Here is a 27,346-nt window from a genome sequence, read left to right on the forward strand (position 1 = left end):
ACTTGAACTAATTGTGTCCTGTAAACCTATTTAGAATAATCATAATAATAATAAAAGTTCTTTGAAGCTCAGACATGCGTGTAAGTTGTTCCTGCCATCTAAATGGGGTGGTAGTTGGGCAGCCCTTTACCACTCAGAGTTAACAGGAGTCAGGAGCGTTTTAGGAAAAGCAGCTGGATAACACAACTCCTGGGAAGAGTATCTATGGAGGAGTTGCAGATGGTTGCCAGTTCAAGTGAGGTGCTTGTCTTCTGCATTTCTGATTATTTCGCTTACCAGGAGGTGCTGGAAGGTCTGTTCCGACCCAGTGAGACAGTTATCTCCATGAGGATGGAGAACAGGTCCGATCTTCAGCTCTTAGTACCTTGTGGCATTTGGAGACATCATGAGAACCTACATTCTTAAACCCCAGCATTTTTCTGGGGGAAGAGCCATAATTCATTGTTGTTGAGCTGTGATGGCGTCTCTGAATGCTCTTCCAAGAGTTTTATCCTTCTGCATCAGTGCTCTTAGCTGCAAAAGACAATGGTTCATTCTTCAGCAAACCTTAGCTCATTTTGTACCTCCACTTATAGCACGTTGCCCTAAGCAGAGAACAAATGAGAAGACGTTAAATAGTCTGTGATAGGAAAAGATCATACACTGAAAGAGGTTATTTTTCCCAAACCCAGCTTTGCCTTCTCCCCAGCACCCCCTAATCAGTCTTGCTGGCAGGCCCTGATGATCAGCCAGGAAGTGAATGAGTTCAGGCTGCAGGAGAGCAGCAAACCGAAGAACATATCTGTATCAAAGCCATCCCAGTTCATTCCAAGGGCTCGTCACAGGCAGCAGGGCTTGTGCTGCTGGAGCTGCTTTAATGGGATTCTCCCAAATGTTTTTATCTTGAAGTAGTGGGAGGTTTTAGCTGACCCACTTCAGATGCCACATCAGTTTGTTGCTCACACAATATCCCAAAGAGCAGCTGCAGTGACCCAAAGGAAGGATGCTTTGAGCCACTAACAGGAAGGTATCAGTTGAACCACATCACTTAACGCTGCTCGACAGGCAGTGTTCCTTCCAATTGGATGTTTTGTAAATTGCTTATATACTAAATGCTTTTGTATGCAAATATTCTTATATTAAATACATTATTGAATGTAGGTATTTGCATGTTAAAACGTATTTTCATAATATGCTATCTCTTCCTACAAATCTTGCTTCTCTTTGTTCTTCAGACCTGAGAAAACCTTCCTCTCAGTACCTGTTGAGAAATGGGGTTTCTGAGCCTGATTCTTTGTGTGAAAATGTGAATGTCTGATTTTCTGCTTTTGATCCACTTTCTATTTGTGTTTGCTTATCAGTTGGTTGTTTTTTGGTTTTCTTGTTTGTTTGTTTTTTTTTCTAAGGCGTTTTAGACTCATTTTTCTACTAAGAAATGAAAACTGGTTTGTTTTTTTTTGTTGTTGTTGCTAATGTAATGAACATTGGTGAGAATCCTTGCTTACAAGTGCACACATTTCTCTAAGCTGAAGCTATGGGATGCTTTGGAAATGCTGTCATTGAGGAATGCCTTTGCTGGAGTTGGGAGAAAAGCTCTGAGCGGATGTTGAGGACAGGCCCTGCCTTCTGGATGTGCTGTGTTGAAGCTAAAAGTGTCAATGAGGAGAGCTGTAGTGGAAAAAAAAAAACAACAAACTTGGGCAGTGGTGAATGTGGCGTAAAATAAATTTTGTCACAAAATATCTAATGCGCATTTTGGATTCATCATTTCAAATGTTCTGCTTTTGTTTTGTTTTGCAGGTGAGGACTCCCATCCGCAGAGCTGAAGCATGAGTACCGATGCCAGTCAGGTGGTGATCACTTCTCCCCCTGCAGCCACAATGCCCCACAAGGAGAGGTACTTTGACCGCATCAATGAGAACGACCCCGAGTACCTCCGGGAGAGGAACATGTCTCCGGACCTGCGACAGGACTTCAACATGATGGAGCAGAGGAAGAGGGTCACTCAGATACTGCAGAGCCCTGTGAGTAGGATTAAGGGGGAGGATGACAACTACAGAGTGCTGGCTTTGAGATTCCTCTTTAGTTTCTTGAGGTTTAAGAAAAGAAAGCGATGTCACTGTTAGCTAGAATTACTCTGGACTGTCTTATAAGAAGGGTCGCTAAGCAGATTATCCAACATTTTGTTTGCTTAGCTTCTTGTCTGTGAATAAACACTGGTGGTTTTTTTTTTTCCTCCTGGTGCTTTTATGGTCTTACGCTTCATTACAGTATTACAAAGAGATCTGGCTGGCTGAAGGGTACTTAATTAAAACTTAGGCTCAAGGAAGAGAGTAAAGGAGTCACACCAGTCAAATAGGAACAAATTACGGTGTTAGATGGAGTTCTGCACTCTGGTTTTGAATATGAACTTATCGTTTGCATCAGGAATGCTTTAATTACGTTTTTAATGTTGGCTAAGATCATTCAAAAGCTAGAATATGTTCTCTTGTACTTGGGGGCGATCATACCCATATAAGGCCTTAATAATTCTGTGTTAGCACTTACTTTCTGGTTGCATAAGTTCAGTGCTTTTGTAGGCTACGTGTAACACTTTCATCTAGAGGTGGTTTAATAGTTTTAATTTATATTTTAATGTATACATTGTGTGAATTTAACCTGATGAATGCTTTGGAAAGCAAAACTGGCGCCTGAGTGGTCTGAAGCTGTAGAGGGTGAGCCTTTGGGGTGGGGATTATAAGGTGAGCAACAAAGACAACAGGACTTGGAAGGGGTTAAGCAGCTTTGCAGATCATTTTCTGTTCAGCTCTACTATAAGGTGGGGTGTTTCTCATGTCATTTTTCTGAAGCTTTTCCATATGTAATGAGATTGCAAACAGCTGTTAGTAATCACCCTATTATAGTCATCCATGAATAACAGGATTGTTTGCTAAAGTGTTGTCGTGGAGTGCCTCTTGGATCTGTGTGTTGCTCTGGGTATAATGTGAACCTGTTGATTAAGGAATTTATGACTTTCAAGTCGATTTGTGCAAGTTTCATTCTGCAGCCAACCCCTTTATTATAAAGAAAATACTCCAAGGAGGTATTGCATAATGCTTTAATCATGATAAAATTATGTTAAACATTCGATTGTAAAATGTGATCAGTCTGCTCCTTCCTGTTAAAATACTCACATTACAAGTAGCCAGGGCTCACAGCAAAGACTGGATCTTTATCCTGTTTAAATAGGGCAAGATAAAAATAAGTTGTAGAGTTTGTGTTTGTGGTGTTCTTTGGTTCTTCCAATGGAAGCACTGAATCAGGTGGTCGTAACTATTTGCTCAGCATTTTGGGGGGCCCTTTGCCAAGTCTGCCAAATGTAATAAATGTCTCTTTGCTGCAGTCTCTGGTATTCTGGAGATACAGTGTCAGCATACAGGTTTTAGGAAGGGATGAAGAGGTGCTACCTCTGAGTCTGGGTAAGTGCTTTAACAGACAGCAGGAGGATGAAGCCAGGCAGTTCTGAGTGTACTGCTGTAGGACCAGGCAAGCCCAGCAGTGTTTGGAGATGCCAGTAAGTTGCAAGTTGTGCAAGGGAATGGTTGTCCAAATAAGCCAGGGGCCTGCTGGCTGCGTGGCTGTTCTCATCTGACTGGGAGAAGACAAGGACATGGAATGCAGGGTGTGAGAAGGCATGGACAGAAAAGGAGCCTGGGCTGCCAGCTTCTTTCTCCTTTTGCTGGCTCTTCTTGAAACAGAAAATGTGGAGTAACCCTTCTGTGATTCCTCATGTGAGGAAATAAAAGCATTTTTAGTACAACATCCAATGTCCATCAAGCAAATTTCCTAACTGATCTGGGGGTAGAAACTGCATTTCTTCTTCCAGCGGCTGGCTGCAATGTGGCGTGTAGCATCCTTGAGTCAGGACTGAAAATGATTATCAGATGAAAAATGATTATCTTCTCTCTTATGAATACTTTTTTTTTTTTCTCACAAAAGTATCAAAAACATTTCTCTTGTTACTGGTCTGCATAACACAAGCCCAGGGTTGTATTCAGTACAGTGTTTCTGTTCTATAGCAGTAGAATTGCATAGCATTAGAGGTTTGCATAAAGCTTTAGTAAGAACTAGTTTGGTGTTTGGGAAGAGGGGGAAGAGAGGTCATCAGACACATTTTTGTGAAGAGATTTCTTACTGGTGAATATTCATCTCATCTGACATGTGCATATGTGTACTCAGATTGGAGGGTAGTTGTTGACTCATCATAATTACATATCACTGACTGTGAAGTGTATGTAGCAAAGATAATAACTTTCTTATCCTAAAAATATGCAAGCACGTATGGGCTAAAGGCAAACTTGTGTGAACACACGCTTTCTCCAAGCAAAGAATCATGCTATAAAGCTAAAGGGTTAATCACTACCATCTAGGAGGAAGCTTAGGTATTTTATTAACAAGCTTTTTTCCTTCCTTTCAAGTAGGAAAATCTACATCCCTTAGCAAGAAAATATATTAGAAAATATATTTCAGGAGCCACTCTGTATTTCGTGCAGTACATGTCATTGCAAGGGCTACAGCCCTGGCCAGACAGCCTCAGACATCAAACTGCTGCATCTCTCTGATGTGCCATTTGATGCACACTTGATGTGCAGCCTGGCTACTCCCCTCTGGTGTCCTATTTCCCTTTCCTAAATTAAATAATTTAAAAACTGCACTCATTACCTCTGATGTTTGCTAATGCTTGTAATAAGTCTTAAACAAATCAGTAACGCTGATTTGTTCTGTTAACGCTGCCCATGAAGAATCTCCTGACATTATCAGCAATTTCTCAGACATGTTTACTTGATGCTCCCTGTACATCTGAAAGCCTGGACAATGTGACAGGACCTGCATGTTTGTTGTTCTGTGTTAAGTCAGTAGAAAGCAATGACATTCAGATAGGTTTGTGGAGCCTGATAGCACTCAGAAATACCACTGGACATGAAGTTGTATGATTTTATTTCATTAATGTCTGCAGATTCAGAGCACTTGGGTATTGCATCGTTCTTTTCTTAGGAACAAATATTTTCTTGCAACAGACTACTTCCTTTGCTTTCTGTGGTTCTAATATACTTCAGCTGTAATATATCCAAAATAGGAAATGCTTTTTTTTTTTTTTTTTTTTTTTTTTTAATTTTCTATCTCACTCTCTGAAATTAAAAACAGTTTTGTCTTTATATGCTAAACAGCTGTAAAGTGACTATTGGCATGCCTGGTTTACGTTTTCGTAAGATCCTAGAATTGTTTGAATTGGAAGGGGCCTTAAACGCCATCTGTACCAACCCCCTGCACAGAGCACGGACACTTACAGTTCCATCAGGTGCTCAAGTGTCCCATCCAGACTGACCTCAGGTGTCTCTGAGGATGGGCAACTTGCTCCAGCGTCTCACCACCCTTACTGCAAAAAATTTCTTCCTTATATCCAAACTAAATCTCTCCTCTGTTTGAAAAGGAAAGTTTCTTGTGGCTTGTCAAGCTGCGCTGAATGTGCACTGTGTCTTTGCTCATGAAACACTCAGGTGTTAGGAGCCTGTTCGGTTTTAGCCTGAGAGGAAGCTGGCCTGCAGGATCTCCCAATGCTTTGCTTTAATTCTGTGCTGGCTGTGACAGTGCTGATTGGTTCTGTGCAACACAGGAGGCAATCGGGATAATGATTCTTCAACATTGCTGTTACATAATGGCAATAATTCAGTTGTACCCATCCGTATTGCAAAATTGGCTTTCTCAACCAAATGTCCTCATGTCCTTTCTGCCCACAGGTGTGCATGTGCCCAGCCTCCAGCTTGTCTGACTTAGCTTTTTCTTTCTTTTTTTTCCTGGGATGTGCATTTGTCTGGCTTGTTTTGGTTTGTATCAGATGGACATCCAGTATTTTCACACCACCACGCCCTTCTGAGGCAGTTCATTTTCATGAAATATCCAAGTCCTTTCAGCTGCTCTCTTATTTTGGCTTGCACTGCTCTTTCCCGTCAGGCAAAAAGCCCTTCTGATTCTTTAGGAGTATTTCCTGTTGCTAGCATTTCATTCTATCCCTTTGGTCTGGTCCCATTCCTATAGGACCTTTTGCAGGAGCAGCCTCTCGTTCTGCAGCTCCCCCAGCTGGCTTCAGGCTCCCCTGACATTTGTATAACTTTCTGCTGGGGAACTGCACAATTGTCTCCTGCCCTACTATCATCAAAATGGCTTTTTAAATTTTTGCTCCTCTGTTCTCCACTCTGTTACACTGGAAATTAAAATTACCTTTGACTTCTGCCTTATTTCCAGGTTGCAGCTTTCCATTTAGTTAGAACTAAGGTTTTCAGATGTCAGCGGTTTCCACATTGAACATACGTATTTTTCCCCTTCCATATTTCTGATCTTTGTGTTGTTGACTTGCTTGAATTGAAGTTTTTGTCTTCTTGGGAGGGGGTTGTCAGATCATGCTGTGATTTTTGTCCCTATATCCTGTAGATCATTCAAATAATTAAGCAGTTAAGTCCATCCTCCTTTTTCTTGATGAGTTTGCATAGAATAATTACAGTTGGAAAGGACCCCTAAGATCATTTAATCCAAGCCCAGTCCATACCCACCAATACTGCTCACTATCGATGCCCCTCAGTGCCACATTTCCATGGTTCTTTAACACTTTCAGGGACAGTGACTCCCCCACCTCCTTGGGCAGCCTGTGCCACTGTCTCACCACTCTTTCTGAGAAGTTTTTTTCTAATAACCAACCTGAACCTCCCCAGCACAACTTAAGGCCATCAGTCTCACCCTATCACTGTTACCTGGGAGAAGAGTCTGACCCCACCTCGCCACAACCTCCTTTCAGGGAGTTGTGTAGAGTGATAAGGTTTTCCCTGAGCATTCTCTTCTCAAGGCTGAACAGCCTCAGATCCCTGAATGGCTCCATATAGGGTTTGTGCTCCAGACCCTTTATAGCTTTGGTTGTCCTCTTGACACACTCCAAGGCTTATGAGCCTTTTCTATGGCTCTATCTGTATTTAAAGTTGTTAATTGTAAATAACAATCAGACTTAATTCTGTAGGTAAGTGATGTGGAATTGTAAAATAAAATGCACTGTAATGAAATCTGTTTTTCTTCCATTCACTGGTTTTCTGAATTCTGCCCAATGAAAGATACCAAGTCACTCTGGTGAGTGGGAAGGAAGGGGGGATGCCATTGCAGTGCAGAAAATGAGCAACAGTTAAAAGGGCCTCCTTAGCTACATTCATTTTTAAGTCCTGGAGCATCTTTGAGGTCACTCCATCTAGCCCAGGTACTCACATGCTTCATTGCAAATGAAAAGATCACTGCAACTCTACCAAATTCCTCACGCTTATTAATAAGCCCGTCTCTTAGCAGAATGCCAAAGCCTTTTTTTTTTTTTTTTTTTTTTTTGTCCCCTCCTCCTCATAGAGCTAACAAACACTCCTCTTGCCCTTATCTTCCCCTTGCCAGCTGCAGCTCTCTGGCGGTTTTTTGTGGGCAGCTCCACCCTCTCCCATCGGGGCACCTGCTGCTGCTGCAGGGCCGTGCAGTTGTGCAGTCTGCTGGCGGTGCAGCTCTTCCTCCCAGAGCCGCTGTATGCACAGTGCTTGGTTTGCTTCTCGTCCGCTTGCTCTCTGGAACAAAACACCAGTTAAGTTTTAAAACTTTTTATCGTGGTAGTGATTGGACTCAGAGGGTGTGTGCATGTGTGTGTGTTTGTACGTGGAGAAGTTGAATTATAGCCTGTTAAAAGATATAGTTCATGTGTATGTGCTCTGATCGAAAGCGGGCAAAAGAAGCTAAAGGGTTTCTTGTGTTATTCTGCTGCTTTTAGGCATGCAGTAGTGCTGTTATTGAGCAGGGATCTCGCATATCTCGTCTAGTTCTGTAGGCTGAGGTATCAGTTTGGGCTCTTACTATCCTTGATAGCAACGTGCTTTTTTCTCTTACAAGATCGCTGTGGGCTGTTAGCAGGTGACCTGCAGCAGTCCTCTTCTCTGTTTACAGGGGAGTTCTTTTTCTCTACATTTTGTTTCTATGTCTGTTGAGTCATTAAATGTCATCATATACCTATGGAAATAGTAAACAAAAAGGCAGATAGTACTTACTTATGGACTTATATTATACTTATGAGTCTGTCTACCTCTTAACGTCCTCAGAGAGCTGTCTACCAAAATGTAGAAATTAATACAGAGATTTCTCTAGTAAAAAAAATATATATATATAATATAATATATAATATATATTAATTATTTATATTATATATTATATATTAATTATTTATAATATAAATATATTAATAATATATATAATATATAATATATAATATAATATATATATATATATAAAACAGAAATAGCAGTGCATGCTGTGGGTTATTGTAGTTGTCTGCTTCTGTTGGCTGTAGAAAAACAGTTGTCAACCAATACATATAAATGTTCCTTCGATTCTTAGAAGCCCCCATTTACGCTGTCAGCTCATATTTACGCTAAATGGAATTCAATGAGTCAGAACTGTACCTCACCACTGAGTTTCAGAGAGCCTTTGTATGTGTAAGACAGGAGACTTAAGCATCTAAGCTGCTTGAGTTTGTGATGTGCGTTTGGAAGATGACTGTATGTATTTCTGGAAAATTACTTTTATGGTATTAGAAACAGGTTGAGCTAATTGTGTGATCAACAGCTTTGTGAATGAAAGCTGTGCCTGGGCTGTAGGCTGTGTGCCTACCTAACCTCACCCAAAGGAGCGGCTGGAGTGTTAGAAGCAGTGAAATTCCTGCAGTGCCACATCCAGCTGAGCATGTGGCCCCTGCAAAACCACAACATGCACATTCAGCTGCCATGTCTGTATCTCTCACAGCTCGTGCAGTGAGGCAGAGCTTCCCTGTGTTTCATTCCTGAGTCACGGGGACGTTCGTGCTGTGGTGTGTGATGGTTCTGAGGAGATAAGCTGCTCCTTTCCCCCCTGCTGTCCCATCCAGCTTCCGCACTGAGAGCTGTTCTCCATGCAAACCGGGTGCTGGTCCAGCACAGAGAAATAAATCCCAGAGCTGAAGCTCTTTATTGAGCAATGCTGAGCATACACAGCTGAGTAACATAGTTTTTCATTCATCTGACAGTACAGTTTTTCCTTTGTCAGCGTTATCTTGTCAAGCACTACATCTGAAATTGGTAGTGACCTTTCCGCTTGACAACTAGCTGCTTTGTGCTGGAGCGGTGTCTGCTTTTGGAATACCTCTCCTTGCAGTATGCCTCTTGGTCACTGGTGGGCAGTGGGAGTTATGGTCCCATGAATTACAGCAGAACCAGGCCTCTGCGGCTGCAGCTGTACTTCCAGAAGTAGATTCCTACTTCTCAGTGGGTTGGATCCTAAAATCAGAGCCCTTCTCTTTAGTGGTTTTACACTGAATGCTATATAATGGAAGCCCTGGTAAATGCCACTCATTTGATGTGTGATAGTTGGGTTAAGCTCTTCTGCAGAAGAAGGGAATGCCAGTCAGGTGTTTTCAGTCGAGGAAGGCTGTGTTGGCATGGGGGATGGTTACGTGCAGGTATACAACAGGACACCTAGGTCCTTCTCTGCAGAGCTCCTTTCCTTCACTTCAGCCCCTAACCTGTACTGATTCATGCGCTTGTTCCTCCCCAGCTGTAGGAGTCTACACTTGCCCTTGTTGAATCTCATCTGGTTCCTCTCTACCCAGCTCTCTAGCCTGTCCAGGTCTCGCTCAATGGCAGCACAGCCTTCTGCTATGTCAGCCACTCCTCCCAGCTTCGTATAATCAGCAAACTTGCTGAGGGTGCATTCTATCCCTTCATCCAGGTCACTGATGAAGCTGTTAGACAAGACCCCTGGCAAACACTGCTAGTTGCAGGCTTTCAACTAGGTTTTGCAGTGTTGATGACAACCATCCAAGTTCTTCCAGTCGGCCAATTCTCAGTCCACCTCACTGTCTGCTCATCTATCTCACACTTCCTAGGCTTACCTATGAGGATGTTATGGGAGACAGTGTGAAAAGTCATGCTGAAATCAAGGTACACAACATCCACTGCTGTTCCCTCATCTACCCAGCTGGTCATGACATAGAAAGCTACCAGCCTGGTCAAGTGTGATTTCTTCTTGGTGAATCCACATTGATTTCTCCTGATAACATTCTTCTCCACTTGCTTGGAAATGACATCCAGAGCAAGTTGTTCCGTCACCTTTCCAGGAACAGAAGTGAGGCTGGCTGGCCTGTAGTTTCCCAGCTCCTCCTTCTTGCCCTTTTTGAAGACTAGAGTGACATTGGCTATCCTCCAGCCTTCAGGCACCTCTCCTATTCTCCATGAGCTTTCAAAGAAAACAGAGAGCAGTTCAGCAATCACTTCTGCTTTCTCAGCACTCACACATAGCTGCATCCCATCGGGGCCCATGGATTTGTGTGCGTAGAGTTTGCCTAAGCAATCTCTGACCAGATCCTCTTTGACAATGGGGAAGTCTTCCTCTCCCCAGACTCTCTTACCTCCAGGGCCTGGGATTCTTGAAGAACAGTCTTAGCAGTAAAGAGAGAGAAGCAAAGAAGAGTTAATAGAAGTATGGAAACATACATAGAGTCATGTGTGGCGCTGAAGACTGCTGTCTGCTAGATATTATTGTTGTGCACTGGCATGTAGTAAATAGCATACTTCATTGTATTGTATCCATATTTCAACTTATTAACTTTGCCATTCATCCCAAATCTGCCTATATGATACTTGCCCTGGATTGTCCCAATTTTCTGATGTTCCTGAAATTACTTTTAAGGAAAGCTTGTTGTTCTGTCATCAACGACTTTGTTAAACCACAGATCCTCACCTGTAGTATCCTCAGTGTGTAAGAGACACTACTGCATTAACTCTGGATAACAAAACTGAGATCAGAAGAATGAAAATAATGCAGGCGGCAGAATAATAACAATAAAATAAATCTTTCCATCAAAAGTTGTCCAAAATACATTATGCTATCTTTTTTTTCCTGCAATAGACATTCCTCAGACAAGTTGAAAAGGAAAAAAAAAAAAGTCTGGATACAATGAATAGGAATTTGCTGTGAATGTTTTTGCAGATCCTTTCTATAGTCCTTGCTGAATTGAGAATGATTTAATGTAACACAGATAACTGTTTTTCTCCATCTCCTCCCAAGCAAATACTGACATAAATTTCATGAATTCTGTCTTCCACATGGCCCCTCTGAGACTACAAATGTGCAATTTCCTTATATACAGATTATAAACAAGAGTAAAGGAGTATTTCAGCCTTCCCGAGTGTGAGATGGTAGAATTTTTGTGCAGGGGCCTCTTTTAGGAACATTTGAGGAGTAATTCTATATCTTGGAATGGCAGAATCTGAAAATAAAGGGTTAGGGTTACTTGTGGATGAAATATATTGTCCAGTCATTGTCTCTGCTGTCTTAATAGATCACGGTAATAGAAAGAAAAAGTGCCATAGAACTGTAGCCATGTGGTGAGCCACTAAGAGAAAAGAGCACTGGGGCTGGAATTACTAGCAGTGTTCCTCAGAGGTCGGTGTTGGGTCCGGTCTTGTTCAGCACCTTCATCAATGACCTTGATGAGGTGGCCACCCATGAGATGAGTGGCCATCCTCAGCAAGTTTGCTGATGATACGAAGTTGGGAGGATTGGCTGACATGCCTGGAGGCTGTGCTGCCATTCAGCGAGACCTGGACAGGCTGGAGAGCTGGGCAGTAAGAAACCAGATAAGGTTTAACAAAAGCAAGTGTAGTCTTGCATCTAGGGAGGAATAATTGCATGCACCGGTACAGGTTGGGGGATGAGCTGCTGGAGAGGAGCTCTGTGGAGAGGGACCTGGGTGTCCTGGTGGACAACGGTGGCCAGCAGTGTGCCCTTGTGGCCAAGCGGGCCAATGGCATCCTGGGGTGCATTAAAAAGAGCGTGTCCAGCAGGTCAAAGGAGGTGATCCTCCCCCTCTACTCTGCCCTGGTAAGGCCTCATCTGGAGTACTGCGTCCAGTTCTGGGCTCCCCAGTACAAAAAAGACAGGGATCTCTTGGAAAGAGTCCAGCGGAGGGCCACAAAGATGGTGAAGGGCCTGGAGCATCTCTCCTGCGAGGAAAGGCTGAGTGAACTGGGTCTGTTCAGCCTTGAGAAGAGAAGAGTGAGAGGGGACCTGATCCAGGTCTATAAATATCTAAGGTGTGGGGGGCAGAATGGCGAGGCCGGACTGTTTTCAGTGGTGAGTGGAGACGGGACAAGGGGAAACGGCTGGAAACTGCAGCATAGGAAGTTCCGCACAAATGTGCGCAAGAACTTCTTTACAGTGAGGTGACGGAGCACTGGAACAGGCTGCCCAGGGAGGTGGTGGAGTCTCCTTCTCTGGAGATATTCCAGACTCACCTGGACACCTACTTGTGCAACCTGGTGTAGGGAACCTGCTTTGGCAGGGGGTTGGACTTGATGGTCTCTGATCCCTTCCAACCCCTACGATTCTGTGATTCTGTAATGGCTGGTTCTGGCAGGTCTCTGAGAGCAGAGCAGCAGTTGTGTTGTGAAGCTTAGGAACAGAGTGAAGTAAGCTGCCACAAAATCTCTTGTTGTGAGATTGTTTTATTGTTCTAAAGCTTTCTGTAAGCTCAGAAATACGATGTGCAAAGGCTAAGAAAGTGCCTCTGGTTATTGTACTCTTCCAGGCAGGTTGGTAAAACATACAGGTTGGACTCTTTGGATCCTTTCTGTATGCAGCTGTGAGCTGTTCGGTCACCAAAATCCTTTTTTTTTTTGGTTACATGAGAAATCCCTATATCTTACACAGAGATCACACGTGTCTGAATGTCAGAGAATCATGGAATGGCTTGGATTGGAAGGAGCCTCAAGGATCATGTAGTTCCAAATCCCTGCTGTGGGCAGAGTTGCCAGCCATTAAATCAGGCACTACATCAGGTTATTCACAGCCCCATCCAGTGCTGTAAGCCACTTTGGTTGCAGTGCAGGAAGCACCCAGGTTCCTTTCTGGCCTCAGCGCCTCATTCCAACTGACACTAGCAATACTGCATGGCCTCCTGGGTTTTGGGCTTTGTGTCTCCAGCTTGTTCCCCTGAGACTCAGCCCCGGGGTGTCAGACGCTCAGAGTTGTGCTCCAGCCTTCACCAAGAATTGGGCATTGAGTATGTGAATAGCTACATGTTGCCGAGTGCTCTGCAAATCAGGCCCTGAGCATCTCACAGTGAATATCCCAAATCAGTGGGACTGTCGGACCTCAGCACCCTTGCTGTTCTGTAAAAGCAATGACAGTGCCCTGCTTCACCTTACAGGCATGTTTTGGGGATTAGCAAGTTAATGCTTGTGAAGCATTTAGATTTATGGTAATTATCTGCCCCAGAGAAAATCTTGTCAGATAAATAATAATTGTCATCACAACAGGGTATGAAAGGCATGCAGATAAAGCACAGGGCTATGTGCTGAGCTATGAAAAGAGGAAAAATACTGAATTTATTTTCTATTGTGGACCAACCACTGTGTGTTAAATGGGGCATGGGAAAGAGACAAGTGTGGTGCAGTTAAAAGTTATGTGCATGGCAGTAAGAAACATGGCTGCACATCTGGCCTCCAGCACCGCTGGGTTTGTGGCCATGTTCAGGCTCCAGACTGAGGAAGATGCACACTGTGTGAGAAAATGGGTGGTCCTGCTCTGCATCTTGAGCACCTTGAGTCACCATTAAGAGAGACTATCCTTGGAGCTGAATTGGGTGGGTGGGAGAAGCCTTCACAGTTACCTGCAGATAGACAGAGGGGTAGGGGTGAGAGACACCAAGTGATGCTCACAGTGCTGAAGGAGCGATGCTGGGCTATGCCATAACAAAGAATTTTCTTACTTTGTTCCATTAATCTTTCTTCAAAGTTTTCACTGTATTCCAGTCTTTGCTTTGCATTCCATCCCCTCCATTTGTATTGTTCATCTGTTTCTAACTCTTAAGCCATTACTCTCACTTCTGTCTCCGTACAGTCCCTCACTGTATAACACTCCTTCCCCCAGGGAGTCCTTCTGTCTAGAGATCTTCCTTCCTCCCACTGAGCTGTCTTATTCTTTGCCAAACCTCTTGCTATTCTTTCCTCCTTTCTCTACTGCTGTTGGTGCTGGTTATTTTCTCCAACCACTTGCTGTTTTCCCCAAATGTTTGTTTACCTTGCTAGCAATTATCCCCGCATAATTACCTCCATTATTTACCCGTATGGGCTTCTAGTGCTGACACACCTCTTTCCTCCCGGTCCCCATTAGGTTCCTTTTTTTCGCTCAATTTCCCCTTTCTTCTCCTTTTTCCCCTACCTTTCCCTAGGCTTGATGAATAGATCTTATCTGCAGCAGACACTGAAGAGAAAAATCAGGTTTTGCCCATGTGTCTTAAGACCAGTAAGGGGCTGTGAATTATTTGGTGGGGATTCTACATGCACCCCATCTGCACCAAGAAACCCATACAGCAGTTTACCTCACAGTCATTCCATATGGCTTTATCTGTGGGCATCTGGCAAGTCTCAGGTGCATGTGATCCCAGTGAGAAAACTGTACTGTTTGAGAAAAGAGTACAGTGCCTGTGCTTGAAAATTAAATGTAGCTGTGGATGGCCATCTGAAAGGCCAAGTCAAGCAGAGTCCTGCAGATATTTTGGGGAGTGTGGTAACAATACTCGGTTCAACAGCAGTCATGAGCGTACAGGAATGTCATGGAACTGATGGGTTTTACCCAACCAAGAGAACTGAATTAAAATTCAGTGAAGAAATTACACTGGCCTTGCAGAACTCTTTTCCTTTTTAATTGAGACTAAATAATTACTAAGGCAGGCAAACTGTAAGAAGCAATTACATGAAGGGAGTAGCCTGGAGTTATAATAGGAGTCAGTTGCACTGTACAGACACCAAATGTCTTTCTGGAATGAACCAGTAAGAGCATTCACCATACACCTTAGCTGGTGGTATGTGCAGCTCTGTGTCCTGCGTGTTCAGACAAAAGCTACAGGAATACTGCCAAAAAAATAATGAGAGGGTTAGGAAACAAAGCCACTAAGAAAAATTTGAAAGAACGGAATTTATTTAGTCTAGAAACATCAAGACTGAAGTAGTCCTAAGACTGGCACTTGTTATGAGTGGTGGTTCATCTGCCTTCTGGAAGGAACAGGCTTGGTCCACAGTGCTAAGTATATGAAATTTGATACAGTGAAAACCCTTCTTATAATGTATTTGGCATGAGTTTATCTTGTTGGGGTTGTGGACGCTTTATACTGGGGAAAGAGCGAAGGGCTTTTCCCCCGAGGAGAAAGAAAGAAGTAGACTTTCCTTCTAGATTTTGCACGTCTGCAATCCTACTTGAGCGTGGATGAACTCCAGTTTTCCATGTGTTTATAACTTTATCAAATTTGGATGGATTTTCAGAGGGATTACTGAATTTAAAAGAAAAAAATAGCCAGCACTAAAAGCAACATATCCCAGTCAGATTTGAAGTACTTCTTCAAAACTATGGCGAATAGTTTAATTCTTTAATTGTTGATACAGACATTTGCGGAAATATATTTTACCTTGTCTTCTTCTTGGAAATGGTTAACCAAACTTCTTTCCCCTCTAGCCCATAAATTGCTAATATTTAGCATACAAAGTTTAGATCAGATGATTAAAGTTTGGCAGAGTTATAGGCACTAAAAACAAGGTCTAAGGGGAAGTGTCGTGTAACATTAATAACAGGCAGATCTACCAGCCCCACCTATAACAATCTTACTTCTATCAAATCCAGGTTTCCTTGATGATTCTCAAATGTTTCCACAGGCTTTTAGAGAAGATCTGGAATGCCTTATTCAAGAACAGATGAAGAAAGGCAATAACCCAACTGGGCTGCTTGCATTACAGCAGATTGCTGATTACATTACAGCAAGCTCTTTTGCAGGTTTTTCCTCATCTTCACTCAGTAAGTGAAATGTGCCTTTGAATGCCACTTTTTCTCTTTGTTTTTACTATTTCCAGTGAAATTTAATGTGAGCGTAAACTAAGACATGACATTATTTTTCTACTTTTGCATATAAGTTGTGAAAACGGGGAATTGCCAGCCAAACTGAATTGTTATCCGGATATCTCCCAGAGTTTAAAATCACTTTTAGAATGTGCTGTAGTTACAAAAATGTTGCTGGGATGTTCCAGGCTTCCCAAGTCCTGCAGTACTGAAGTTGGCCTGAGCACTGTGGGTGGAATTCTTGATATGGGAGCTTACAAGCCTGAGGCACAGTGGCAGCTGTTGGCATTCAGCATCTTTTGAGAACTGGTCTCCAAAGGGCTCCTTAGAGTTCATACAACAGACTAAGTGGAAAAGAACGACAGAGAGCTCAGAGTGCCTTATCTCCATGTCTCTAGCCAGTCCTGCAGATCCAGCTGTTCCCTGATGTTACCTGGGGACTTGAGCAGGGTGATTAATCTCAAAGTGTGCATTCTCTTGCTGTTGAAAACCCAAACCTTTTCTCGCTCCTGGTAGTAACTTTCCCTCTAAGCAAAGGCAGTGTATCTCAAAGGGGTATTGTGCATTCATGAAGGGGAGAAATACCCCTTTGCAAGATGTTCATGCAAGCAAAGTCAGCAGTGACAGAGGTTTCAGTAAAGACCCTAGAAGTCCCAGCAGTGCAGATACAGTCTAATAGTTGCTGGTGTTGCTCTGCTGACAATTTAAATACACTACTTCTGGAAGATCACGACATAGCTGGGAGGTATTTAATTGATTGACTACCACCTTTTTATGTTTTTCAGGCCATGGAATGATTAACCCCATCAATGATCTACCTGGGATAGACACCTCCTCGTTTGTTAAGGGGGAAAAACTTACTCGTTGCAAATTAGCCAGTTTATACAGACTGGCTGACTTGTTTGGGTGGGCACATCTGCCAAATGCCTACATCACTGTAAGTATTTCAGAGAATGAGAATGTTGATTTGGGACCTTACTGTTCAGTCACATTAATTTCCCCCAGATAATATAAATTCAGAAATAAGTTGGTAATCCAATTTGTTTTTTCCCTCTGTTTCAGGTCAGAGTAAGCAAAGAACATGATCATATTCTAATCATTCCCAGAGGTCTGTCCTTTTCTGAAGCTTCAGCTTCCAATTTGGTATGTAATTCACCTGCATTCACATCACCACCAAGGCTCAACCTGTTTTCTGAAATACTCTTGTGGCTACTAAAATGGACCTAGCTGTAATCATACTGCTTGATTGTAGTTGCTTTTAATGTTTACCCACCCTATGCAAAGCTGATTAATTATTTAGATAGCAGCATCCTTTGTTCTGGTTATTTATTTTTGGATATAGCTTTGCTTTCTGTTGCTCTGTCTCCAACATCAATGCACGGCAGCAAAGTTTTGTTCTCCTGTCTCCTGGTACTCATTAAATAGCCTCAGTGTAGCAGCAACCGTTTAGAACCTGACAATCTGGTAATTCTTATGAAATCACTCTGTAGGAGTAGTGTCAGTAGAATCAGTTCTTATCTTTATAAATGGGGAAGTAAAGTTGAATAATCTTCCCTGGTCCTTACGAAGGAACGAGGTAAAATTACAGGTTGGTATTTACGATCCTGTAGCTGTAAAATCATGTGTCTTTTGATATAGATGCTGCCATATGTTTTCTTCATGTCAGTTCATATCTATGAAGATGCTATCTCCAGTTGGAAGAGGTGGCAGGGGTATTGGTTGGAAGACTGGTAGGCCAATAGACTTGCAGGGAATAGAAAACCAAAATAAAAACACACTGCCTAATGTGCTCCTGTTGTTTTATGTTGATCCTGGAATTATTATTTTAATTTTTCTACAAATTTGTATGTTCTCTGCACATTTAATATTCTTATTGGAAATTTATTGGATGAATTTTTTTCATAGTCAAAGTTTAGAAAGTGTTTATAAAGTTGTTTTTAAAATGCCAGGAATTAGATTGCCTCCCTTACGAGAGGCTGTCAGTAGTGATCTGTAGTTGTATGCAATTTCCATGAAAATATCAAAGATGTCTTTTTTTTCTTTCTTGCATGGTTGGAAGAGGCTTACATAAACACGCTCAATATTCTTACAGGTTGAACCAGATCTTTTCTCATAGTTGGTTTCCATTCCAGTTATGATTCTGGTTTGCAAATTGCTGAGACTTTCTTTTAAGCAAAAGATTAGCTTGACCAAAGAGGAGTGCATGGTGTACCAGGATTTTGTCTTTACTTCTTTCCTGGTAGGGCTTCCAGATGCTACTGATGTCTGCAGAATGGCATAATGACACACAGGTGGCTCTCCTTTTTTCATGCTCTAAGTCTGAAGAGTATGGGGAAAATTTGGTATCAAGTAAGAAGGGGAGGGAAGTTCTCAAATAATTGCAGTTGTTGCAGACTTCTTGAATGTTGTCCATTTGTTTGACTTTTCCAGATAAAGGTAAACATCCTGGGAGATGTAGTTGACCAGGGCAGTACAACTCTAAGTATCGACAATGCAGGATTCAGTCCACACGTGGCCATCTATTCCACACGCCCTGACGTCAGGTGTATAATACACATACATACCCCTGCAACAGCAGCTGTAAGTCTTCTTCCTCCTAGCTTGAAGAGTAAAAAAAAAACAACAGGTTAATCTTATGAACCTAGATCACCTTTCTGAAGCTGAATCATTGCTTGTGGCGGTTTTAGTTTTGTTTGTAAAGCAAAAAACAAAGCTCCACGTTGTTGTTTTTCTCTTTAAAATAAAACTCTGCTGTGAAATCAGAGAGGGTGGGGCTACTGCAGTGAAATGAATGGTAATTAACTGATGCTTAGATATGATTGTGCTCAGGCTGAAGAAACTAAAGATAGTTATCCAGGCTTCATTTATAGTATCTCTGACCATATAATTTGCTGTATGCATCATCATTTATATTACACAACTCCATTTTAACTGGCTTAATTAGTAGTTGTGCTCAGTTTGGATTTATTCCGCTACTGAGAAATTACAGTTAAAATATGATTATATATAAAATATAAGTAAATGTATAAAATATAAATTAAAATGGTCCATACAACAATTATAAAAATGTAAGAAGGCTTGAAATCGTTGATTTGAGATAAATAGGTAAATACATATGTAAATATTTCTTGACAACAGACAAACAAAGGAATGGCTAACTTCTTTTACACACGTTCTTTGAAATTGTAAGTATGGGAAAGAAGGAAAAAACATTTTGTCTGCTTGTGTTGAAAATTAAATGCGGATAAAATTTACAGAAACTCACTTGGGATTCATTTGTCTTTTCCTGTCATCAATCTGTGCTAAGGTTGTGTAGCAGCAGTTCTGTCACCCTCTTGTAACTTAGAGTAGTGAAAGCCTAAAGATACTATTTCTCAACTTTCTCACTATGCAGTGTCTCTTTTTCTGGCAGTCACAGTTTGCTAAGAGTTGCGTGTTATGTTGTGGGTTTTAAGAGTTTAATTTTTTTCCCCTAATTATCAATACATCATTTTCTTGAAATAGGTTTCGTCTATGAAGTGCGGCATCCTTCCAATATCACAGGAGGCCCTGATTCTGGGAGATGTTGCTTATTACAACTACCAGGGTTCTCTCGATGATCAGGAAGAGAGAATTCAGCTTCAGAAAGTACTTGGACCCAGTTGCAAGGTATTCAGCCTCATTCAAGCTTCCCAAAGGCAATTTTCATGTCCTGTGACAGTTTCTACCATTTAACATTAGTGTCTTCATTTACCAGGTATTAGTTTTGAGAAACCATGGTGTTGTAGCTCTAGGAGAGACACTGGAAGAAGCATTCCACTATATTTTCAACGTGCAACTGGCCTGTGAAACACAGGTGAGCAAGAATACATAACTGTCTTCATCTTCCATAACTGGGGCTTAAGCCCATCCCCAGAACTTCATCACTTTGCTTTTATGTATTTCCTGTCACATTCCCAAGTATGTGTTTGGAGGGGAGGAATGAATAGCACTCCCTCACCCTGACATTCATGTTGAGTTGAATTGCTCATTCATTTTGAAATGTGTATTTAAAAAAAAATGTTTAATAGTGTGATGAAAAAAGACTTTCTTAGGGTATTCTGAGTAGTTGTGTTTGAGTTCACTCCTTTTAGAGTGTGGTAATTAGCATACATTATCATCCTTTCAGTAGGAATCACCTGCTATATATTATATGTTCACACAGAAGAAAGCCTGAGACATACTGCAGCAGGCATTTGTGTTTCTCTTGTTTATTCAGAAAAGCAGAGAATCCAAAAGCATGTCTGCAAGTGAAATAACACTCATTGATGTCTTTCAGGTTCATGCATTAGCTGGAGCAGGCGGGATAGACAATCTCCTACTACTGGATCTGCAGAAGTTCAAGCCTTTCACGCATGGTGTGGCAGCAGGTGGAGGAGGAGGAGTTAATATGTCTTCACAGCAAAAATGGAAAGTAGGGGAGCAGGAGTTTGAAGCTCTCATGCGGATGCTGGACAACCTGGTGAGAACACACTCGTGGCAACATCCGGGCAGCCTTTGTAAGCTTCTGAGTGTAGGATCAGCTGCTGTATGGCAAATGATTCTTTCTGGTTTCTTTGCGAGTTTGAAAATGAAGGTAGAACAACTTCTCAACCCAAGGCATGTAGGACAGCACAAAAAAACCTGATTACTTCTTCAGTTACTTTTTCAATTTTTTAAAAATTTTCTATTTCTTAAATTATCATTATTTTCTTTTTCCTTCTCCATAGGGATACAGAACTGGCTATGCCTACAGACAACCCTTAGTCAGGGAAAAGCCCAGACATAAGAGTGACGTTGAGATCCCAGCCACTGTGACTGCCTTTTCCTTTGAAGACGATGCAGTCCCGCTCTCCCCACTGAAATTCCTGGCACAGAGACAACAGAGGGAAAAGACAAGATGGCTGAACTCCCCAAACACGTACTTGAAAGTAAATGTGCCTGAGGAGTCCTGGAATGGGGAAGCAAGTCCCAGGACCAAGATCACGGTGGGTCAATACTTTAGGACAGCTGTTCTGGTTTTATACTGCTTGGGAAAAAGCAGACTGCACATAGCTCTTTTCAAGACCTCTTTAACAGGATTAGCAAATCAGTTAATGAAGCAGGAGGAAATAGGTTTGTGGGAGGTTTAGTGACATCAGTACTAATGGCCCTCAATAATTTGGGCATTGCCTTTCTTTGGAAGAGCAACCGTTTACGTTAAGAAATAAGCAATTATTTTGCCTTTGCATTGAGCTCCTCCAGTTCCTAAGACAGAAAATAATTTTTCTGCTGTATGTTTTTATGTCTTAAACTATCCACCAAATATAGGAGGGTTTTAAATCACCTGTAAGCTGCTCTCATCTCTACAAGGTCTGATTTGCCACTGACTATCCTTTTCCTGTTTGTGAGCCTGCTAAAAACAGGCTCTAAAGAGTATGCTGTTGTTACTCCTCATGGTGATTGAGCCTTTTCCTCCTGCTTCCACTGTTTCCAGCCTGGAGAGCAGCACCTATTTTGCAGGGCTGAGGAGCACATTATTTGCTGTCCTGATCCCATTTGCACAGCACAACCGTAAAGCATCAGCTCCTCCTGCTGGCAGGCTAGCAAGCTTCTGCACTTGTGTTTGGGAGAAATCTCCTCAACAAGATATGAAACCTCGCTTCAGAGGAATAAAGCTCCAGAATGTGTGATTAGCAGAGGTGGAAGGTGAATGAGGAAAGGAGAGAGGATGGATGAGCTCTGGAACCAGGAGATCAATGAATAGGAAGCATGATGCCTTCTGAACACGGCTTCATTAGTAGGTAGTTAGCACTGTGTTATACAGGAGTGTGTTTTGGTGTTCATTAAAAGTGATCTGGGTGGTACATGCTCAAGGCAACTTAGATTTCCCTGGGTAAGCATACAAACTTGTGAGGATTTGGGGGTATTCCATGGATGTCATGTGAAACTGAAAATAGAGTCAGGAAGGCTCCTCTTTACTTCTCTTTAGCCATAAAACAGCACTGAGAAATGTCCATCCCCATCATGCTGTGCAATTCTTTTTTTCCTTTAAGTGGATGAAAGCTGATGACTCTTCCAAGACTAGTGGAGGAACACCAATCAAAATTGAAGATCCAAACCAGTTTGTTCCTTTAAACACAAACCCCAGTGAAGTGCTGGAAAAGAGAAATAAGGTAAAGGATGCGTAATGAGTAAAACTGTACCATTTCTATATATAATTATTTGTTAAATAATGTGTAACAGTAACCTAACATTTTCAAGTGTTCTGTTTTTTAGTAGGAAGTTTCTGATGTGATTTTGGCACTAAAAAGCCTGTATTTAAACATGTGATTACATGAATTCTGTGTATGTATATGCTACGTACATATAAATTTTGAATGCAGTAGTTTGGTGAATGATGACCATTAGCTCTGGAAATGATAGATTGGAAATGGTAGTCCCCATCATTTAACATTATATTTAGTGGATAATTAGGTGCCAGCATGAACCAAATTGCTGTAAATTGGATGCAGCACAATTCAGTCTCACGCGAGCTCTGCTCTGTGCTAATTCTTCTAGCATGTATTAAACTGGAGTATCTCTGCCCCACTTCACTCCCTTTTGGCAATAGAAAGGAAAAGAAAAAAAAAAGAAAAGAAAATGAAAGATTGTTGGACCTCTCTGTAATCACAGATATCTCACTGCTTTTCCCTTCCAGCACATAAGGCACTGTTAGGTTGACCAAATGCTCCACCCTGGGCTTTACTGTGCTAGCAGATACTTGGGACGCTTTCCATGTGATTACAGAATCTTTTATTCCTTGGAAAGCACCCTATCAGTATCTGTGGGGATTGAACTGGAGTCAGAAGGAACAACTCCCTTCCTTAGGGCTGGCAAGGCATCTTGTGGTCATCCAGAGATTAATACTACAAGTTCCAGACAGTGATTTTAAGACTCTCTGAATTCACTGTCTCATTAGTTGACTCCCATTTTTCTACTGTGTAATGTTTGTATCTGATCTATTTTTCTGTTTATATTTATGTTTGGTCTGTCTCTCTATAGATTCGGGAGCAAAATCGATACGATCTGAAGACAGCAGGACCACAGTCTCAGCTGCTTGCTGGGATCGTTGTGGATAAAAAGCCAAGTCCGGTGAGTAGGGCATAATTCACTGATTTATGTGTATTTGGGTTATTTTGCCTTGCTTTCTTTCAGGCTTCACTTCTGGGCTGTTTTTTTCTAAATACTTAGTTAGAACTGGCAATTTTAATGCCAAGTTTTGAATGTGTAATGTGTTCTATTCATGTAGATGCTTTTTTTTTTTTATCTCAGAGGTATAAAATGTTAGTTTCAGATGGAGATATGCATAATAGACATACCTGTCTTTAATATTGTAGTGGGAGCCTTCTCTAAGACCATTTAAGCTGCAGAATGATGGATTTGCATTGCACAGTGCCAAAAATAACTTCTCATTTTTCTGTGGAACTCACTGCTAAAGAAAATCATTTCAGGCTCAGAAATGACATGAACTTAAAAGGCGGGATGGGACCATGCAGAAGACAGCTGTCATTGGAAACAAGCTTCTAATGGAGTGAGAGTGAGCGAGGGTTTTTGGTTTCTTACCAGTCTTGTCTTGAATAGAATATAGTTAATTCTGTTTAAGATGGATATCTCTGGTAAGGTATGTAACAAACCACGTTGAACTAGAGTTGGCATTCAATAATTTTAAGTTTCTCACCAATCGTGAGTTACTGCACAGAATTGTTGGAATTGGAAGGGACCCTTAAAGGCCATCTGGTCCAACTCCCCTTCAGTGAACAGGGACATCTGTGGCTCCATCAGGTGCTCAGAGCCCCTCCATTCTGACCTTGGGCATCTCTAAGGACAGTGTGTTCACCGCCTCTCTAGGCAACCATTTATTTCTTCATTTTGGCTTCCAATATTCTTTTGCAGTGATACAGAGTTTGCATGTTTATATCAGTCAAAAAGAATATTTTCCAGATTAGTTGTCTCTGAATACGAGTATAATTTTAATTTTGTTATTATAAGTTTAATCTCAGAAGACGTCTTCCAGTTAGGTTCCTAAACTGTAGCATGAGCACAGCAACTTTCTCACAGAAACATCCTAGAATACTTGGAGCATTTGCAAAAAAATATAGGAAGTGTTACATTTGAATCCCTATTGTTGAAAAATTTTCACTTCTGAAGAGAATCTAAGTCCCTGAATATTAAGCTATTGAGGTACACGTTTCTTTTGAAGCTGTTCCCCTGCATTTAAAACAAAAACAAACAAACAAACAAAAAAACCCACTCAAATAGTGATTGTGCCATTATGAATTAATTGTGATTTATAGTTACTGTGTAAATGTCCATTAAACAGGGTAACTTTGGCCTTGCTGTTTTTTGCTTGCTTTTTCTTCTGTATTCTCTCTCTTTAGGTTTGGAGTCATCATACTATTTGCCATGTGCATGCTGCTTGCTTTCTTTGTAACTTTTAAGTTTTTGGTTTTCTTTCTCCCAGCCAATGCAATTTGAAGATGATGAGCACGCACCACCAGCACCACCCAACCCGTTCAGCCATCTCACAGAAAAGGAACTGGAAGAGTACAAGAAAACAATTGAACGCAAGCAGCTAGGGCTGGAAGGTCAGTGGTTGGGGTTTGCATTTCTATCATCAGTTCATTTATATTTCATATCTACTGTTAAAATGTAACAGTCATTCCTTGAGGAAGTAGAATTCTTTTGGTTTTTTTTTCTTTATTTAATTTAGTTCATGCTAAAATTAAAGCAGTGAAAGACAAAAACATGCTGTAACATAATGATCTTTTTCATAGAACTGTACAATAAGTTAGCATGGAAAAGCCCATCATTCACTCTGTCCTCCTTGAAGTTAGTTTCAGAGTTGGATTGCATTGCTGAGGATCCTGTCCAGCTGAGCTGTGACCGCCTGTGATGATAATGATTGTAAACTAACCTGTAACCTTCTGCACTTGTGGAAGTTCTGTTATCTAAAGGATACATGATGAATACTTGACTCTCTGAAAATGATTTTTTGCCACTTAATTAAGAAAAATGTGACAAGGTAGAAGAAAATCTTTGTCATCTCGAGGTTTGTTTTATGCCAGTTCAAGTGTCAGAATTCACAGGAAAAACCCGCTGAGCTCTCCCTGAGAACAAAAAAAATATGCTGTGCTGCTTTGCATTTGGTGCAGCTCTGTCAATAGATTCTCTGCTTTCTGGCCTTCAAATTCCAGTGCTTTTTGAGCTCGTGTTTGTAATTTATTACCTCCAGAAGTTTTGCAAGATGTTTGATCTTTGCTTCTTTAATTTTTCCTTTATTCTCCCAATGTGCTAGACTCATCTGCTTTTACTTTTTACATCTTTTATCCAGTACTACTATTGTGCAGGAAATTACTAATTCATTATTGTTTTTTTTTTTTTTTAGACAGTATCACTTACTGTGCTTTTTTTTTTTCATTAGTATTGTGTAATAAACCAACTTTGCTATATACCACATAGGGGTATAGCATGGTAGCCTATTCTATCAGCAGCGTGTGTGACTTAAGGCTAGATAAAACCACAGGGCATGCTATGTGAAACGCAATGGAATGCAAACCTTCCCTCTTTTTTGTGCTTTGTACTAATGAACTAATATAAAAAGATTGTTAGCAGATGAAACGTGTAAATCTATCATTCTACGTAATTTGAACTGTGCACTGTAACTTCTTAATGTTGTCAGTATAAAGAGCACAATGCTAGCAGAGCTGTAAATCTTGTACCACTTGTACTGACATGCTTGCTTTGTTTTTACTTCTGCATGGCTACTAATCAAACTCTTGTCCTACAGATGCTGAACAGGAATTATTCTCAGATGACGGTTCATCTGTGTCACAAATTCAGTCACAAACTCAGTCCCCGCAAAATGTCCCAGAAAAATTAGAAGGTATTCTGTATAGTTTCTCTAAAATGCTGATGGCTCTCATAACCTGAGTCATCTGCTTTTTTGCTGAGTTCTTTATGCGTCTATGTCATTGAATAAGTAAAAAAGAGCCTTGTTTTCCCAAAGGCTGGTGGGGACTCTATCCCGTAAATTGCCTTTCCCAAGTTTTTCTGATACGTAATTCTCACAAATGGAAAATAACATGCGATGTACTGAACTTTACTTAATAAGGAGGAGAAGGAAATAGATATATTTTGGTTTTGGTTGTGAGCCTCTAACACAGGAAAGATGTGAAGCTTTTGGAGAGGGTCCAGAGGAGGGCCACGAAGGGTTGGAGCACTTTTCCTGCAAAGACAGACTGAAGGAACTGGGTTTGTTTAGCCTGGAAAAGAGAAGGCTATGGGGAGACCTCATTGCAGCCTTCCAGTATTTAGAGAGAGTTTATAAACATGAGGGAAATCAACTTTTTACGCAGGTAGATAGTGATAGGACAAGGGGAACAGTTTTAAACTGAAGGAGGGGAGATTTAGATTAGATGTTTTTTATTGAGAGAGTGGTGAGGAGCTAGAACAGGCTGCCCAGAGAGGTTGTGGGTGCCACATCCCTGAAGGTGTTTAAGGACAGGATGGATGGGGCCCTGGGCAACCTGATCTAGAACCTGATTTAGCAGCTGGCAGCCCTGCCTGTGGTAGGAGAGTGGGACTTGTTGATCCATGGAGTCCCTTCCAACCCAAGCCATTCTATGATTAAGGTCATATGTTTGCCTGAGGCTTTTCCAGAAAGGTCTAAGAAGGCACTTGGGAAGGGCAGTGTTCCAAAGATTTCTACATGGAATGATGACACTTTTGTAAACCTGTCTCTGGAGTAAAATGTAATTGCAAGTATGCTTGAGACTGTGTATCTGTGTATTGTTTGTGTAATATACTGTAAATGGCTTCACCTGCATATGCGCCTGGTAGAGGTGAGTTTAGCTTCCTCAGTCCAATATCCTGTGGTAACATTTTAGGTCTGTTTACAACAGGTATATAAAGGAGAAAAGCCAACATCTTAGCATTTTGGATTTCATTCTTTGGATTGCAATCCAGACTCTCATCTTTGTTTCAAGATTGGGGTTGGCTTTTTTTTGTTTGTTTGTTTGGTGGTTGTTTTTTTTTTTACATGATATTGCACTTCAATGACAGTAAAATTATCTGTTCTCTAGAAAATCACGAGGATCTCTACACCCAGAATGCCAACCTAATATCTGCAGAGCTACCTGTGGTGGTGGTGAATGGCAAGGAAGATGCACACGATGTAGAAGAAGACCTCACCAAGAGGGTCAGTCAGTTAACCACTAGTACTGTGGAGAGCGTAGAGATTACCATTAAAAGCTCTGAAAAGATAGAAGAGGCTCTGTCCCCTGAAGGGTCACCTTCCAAATCCCCGTCGAAGAAGAAGAAGAAATTCCGCACCCCATCTTTCCTGAAGAAGAATAAAAAGAAAGAGAAAGTGGAAGTGTAA

The 27,346-nt window shown here is 41.4% G+C and overlaps 1 protein-coding gene across 1 annotated transcript; it reads left to right on the top strand.

Annotated features, from left to right (window-relative positions):
• Positions 1 to 1,808: 1,808 nt before the first annotated feature.
• Positions 1,809 to 27,346, top strand: ADD3 (adducin 3; the record flags this gene model as incomplete). Its single annotated transcript, XM_079535996.1, has 14 exons — positions 1,809 to 2,003; positions 15,768 to 15,906; positions 16,734 to 16,885; positions 17,011 to 17,091; positions 18,379 to 18,528; positions 19,453 to 19,596; positions 19,685 to 19,783; positions 20,246 to 20,428; positions 20,676 to 20,933; positions 21,981 to 22,100; positions 22,969 to 23,058; positions 24,428 to 24,551; positions 25,754 to 25,849; positions 27,048 to 27,346. The coding sequence occupies 14 exons, from the start codon at positions 1,809 to 1,811 to the stop codon at positions 27,344 to 27,346; spliced, it is 2,130 nt and encodes a 709-aa protein (XP_079392122.1).

Source organism: Tetrao urogallus (assembly GCF_951394365.1).
Source record: "Tetrao urogallus genome assembly, chromosome: 5".
NCBI lineage: Eukaryota > Metazoa > Chordata > Aves > Galliformes > Phasianidae > Tetrao > Tetrao urogallus.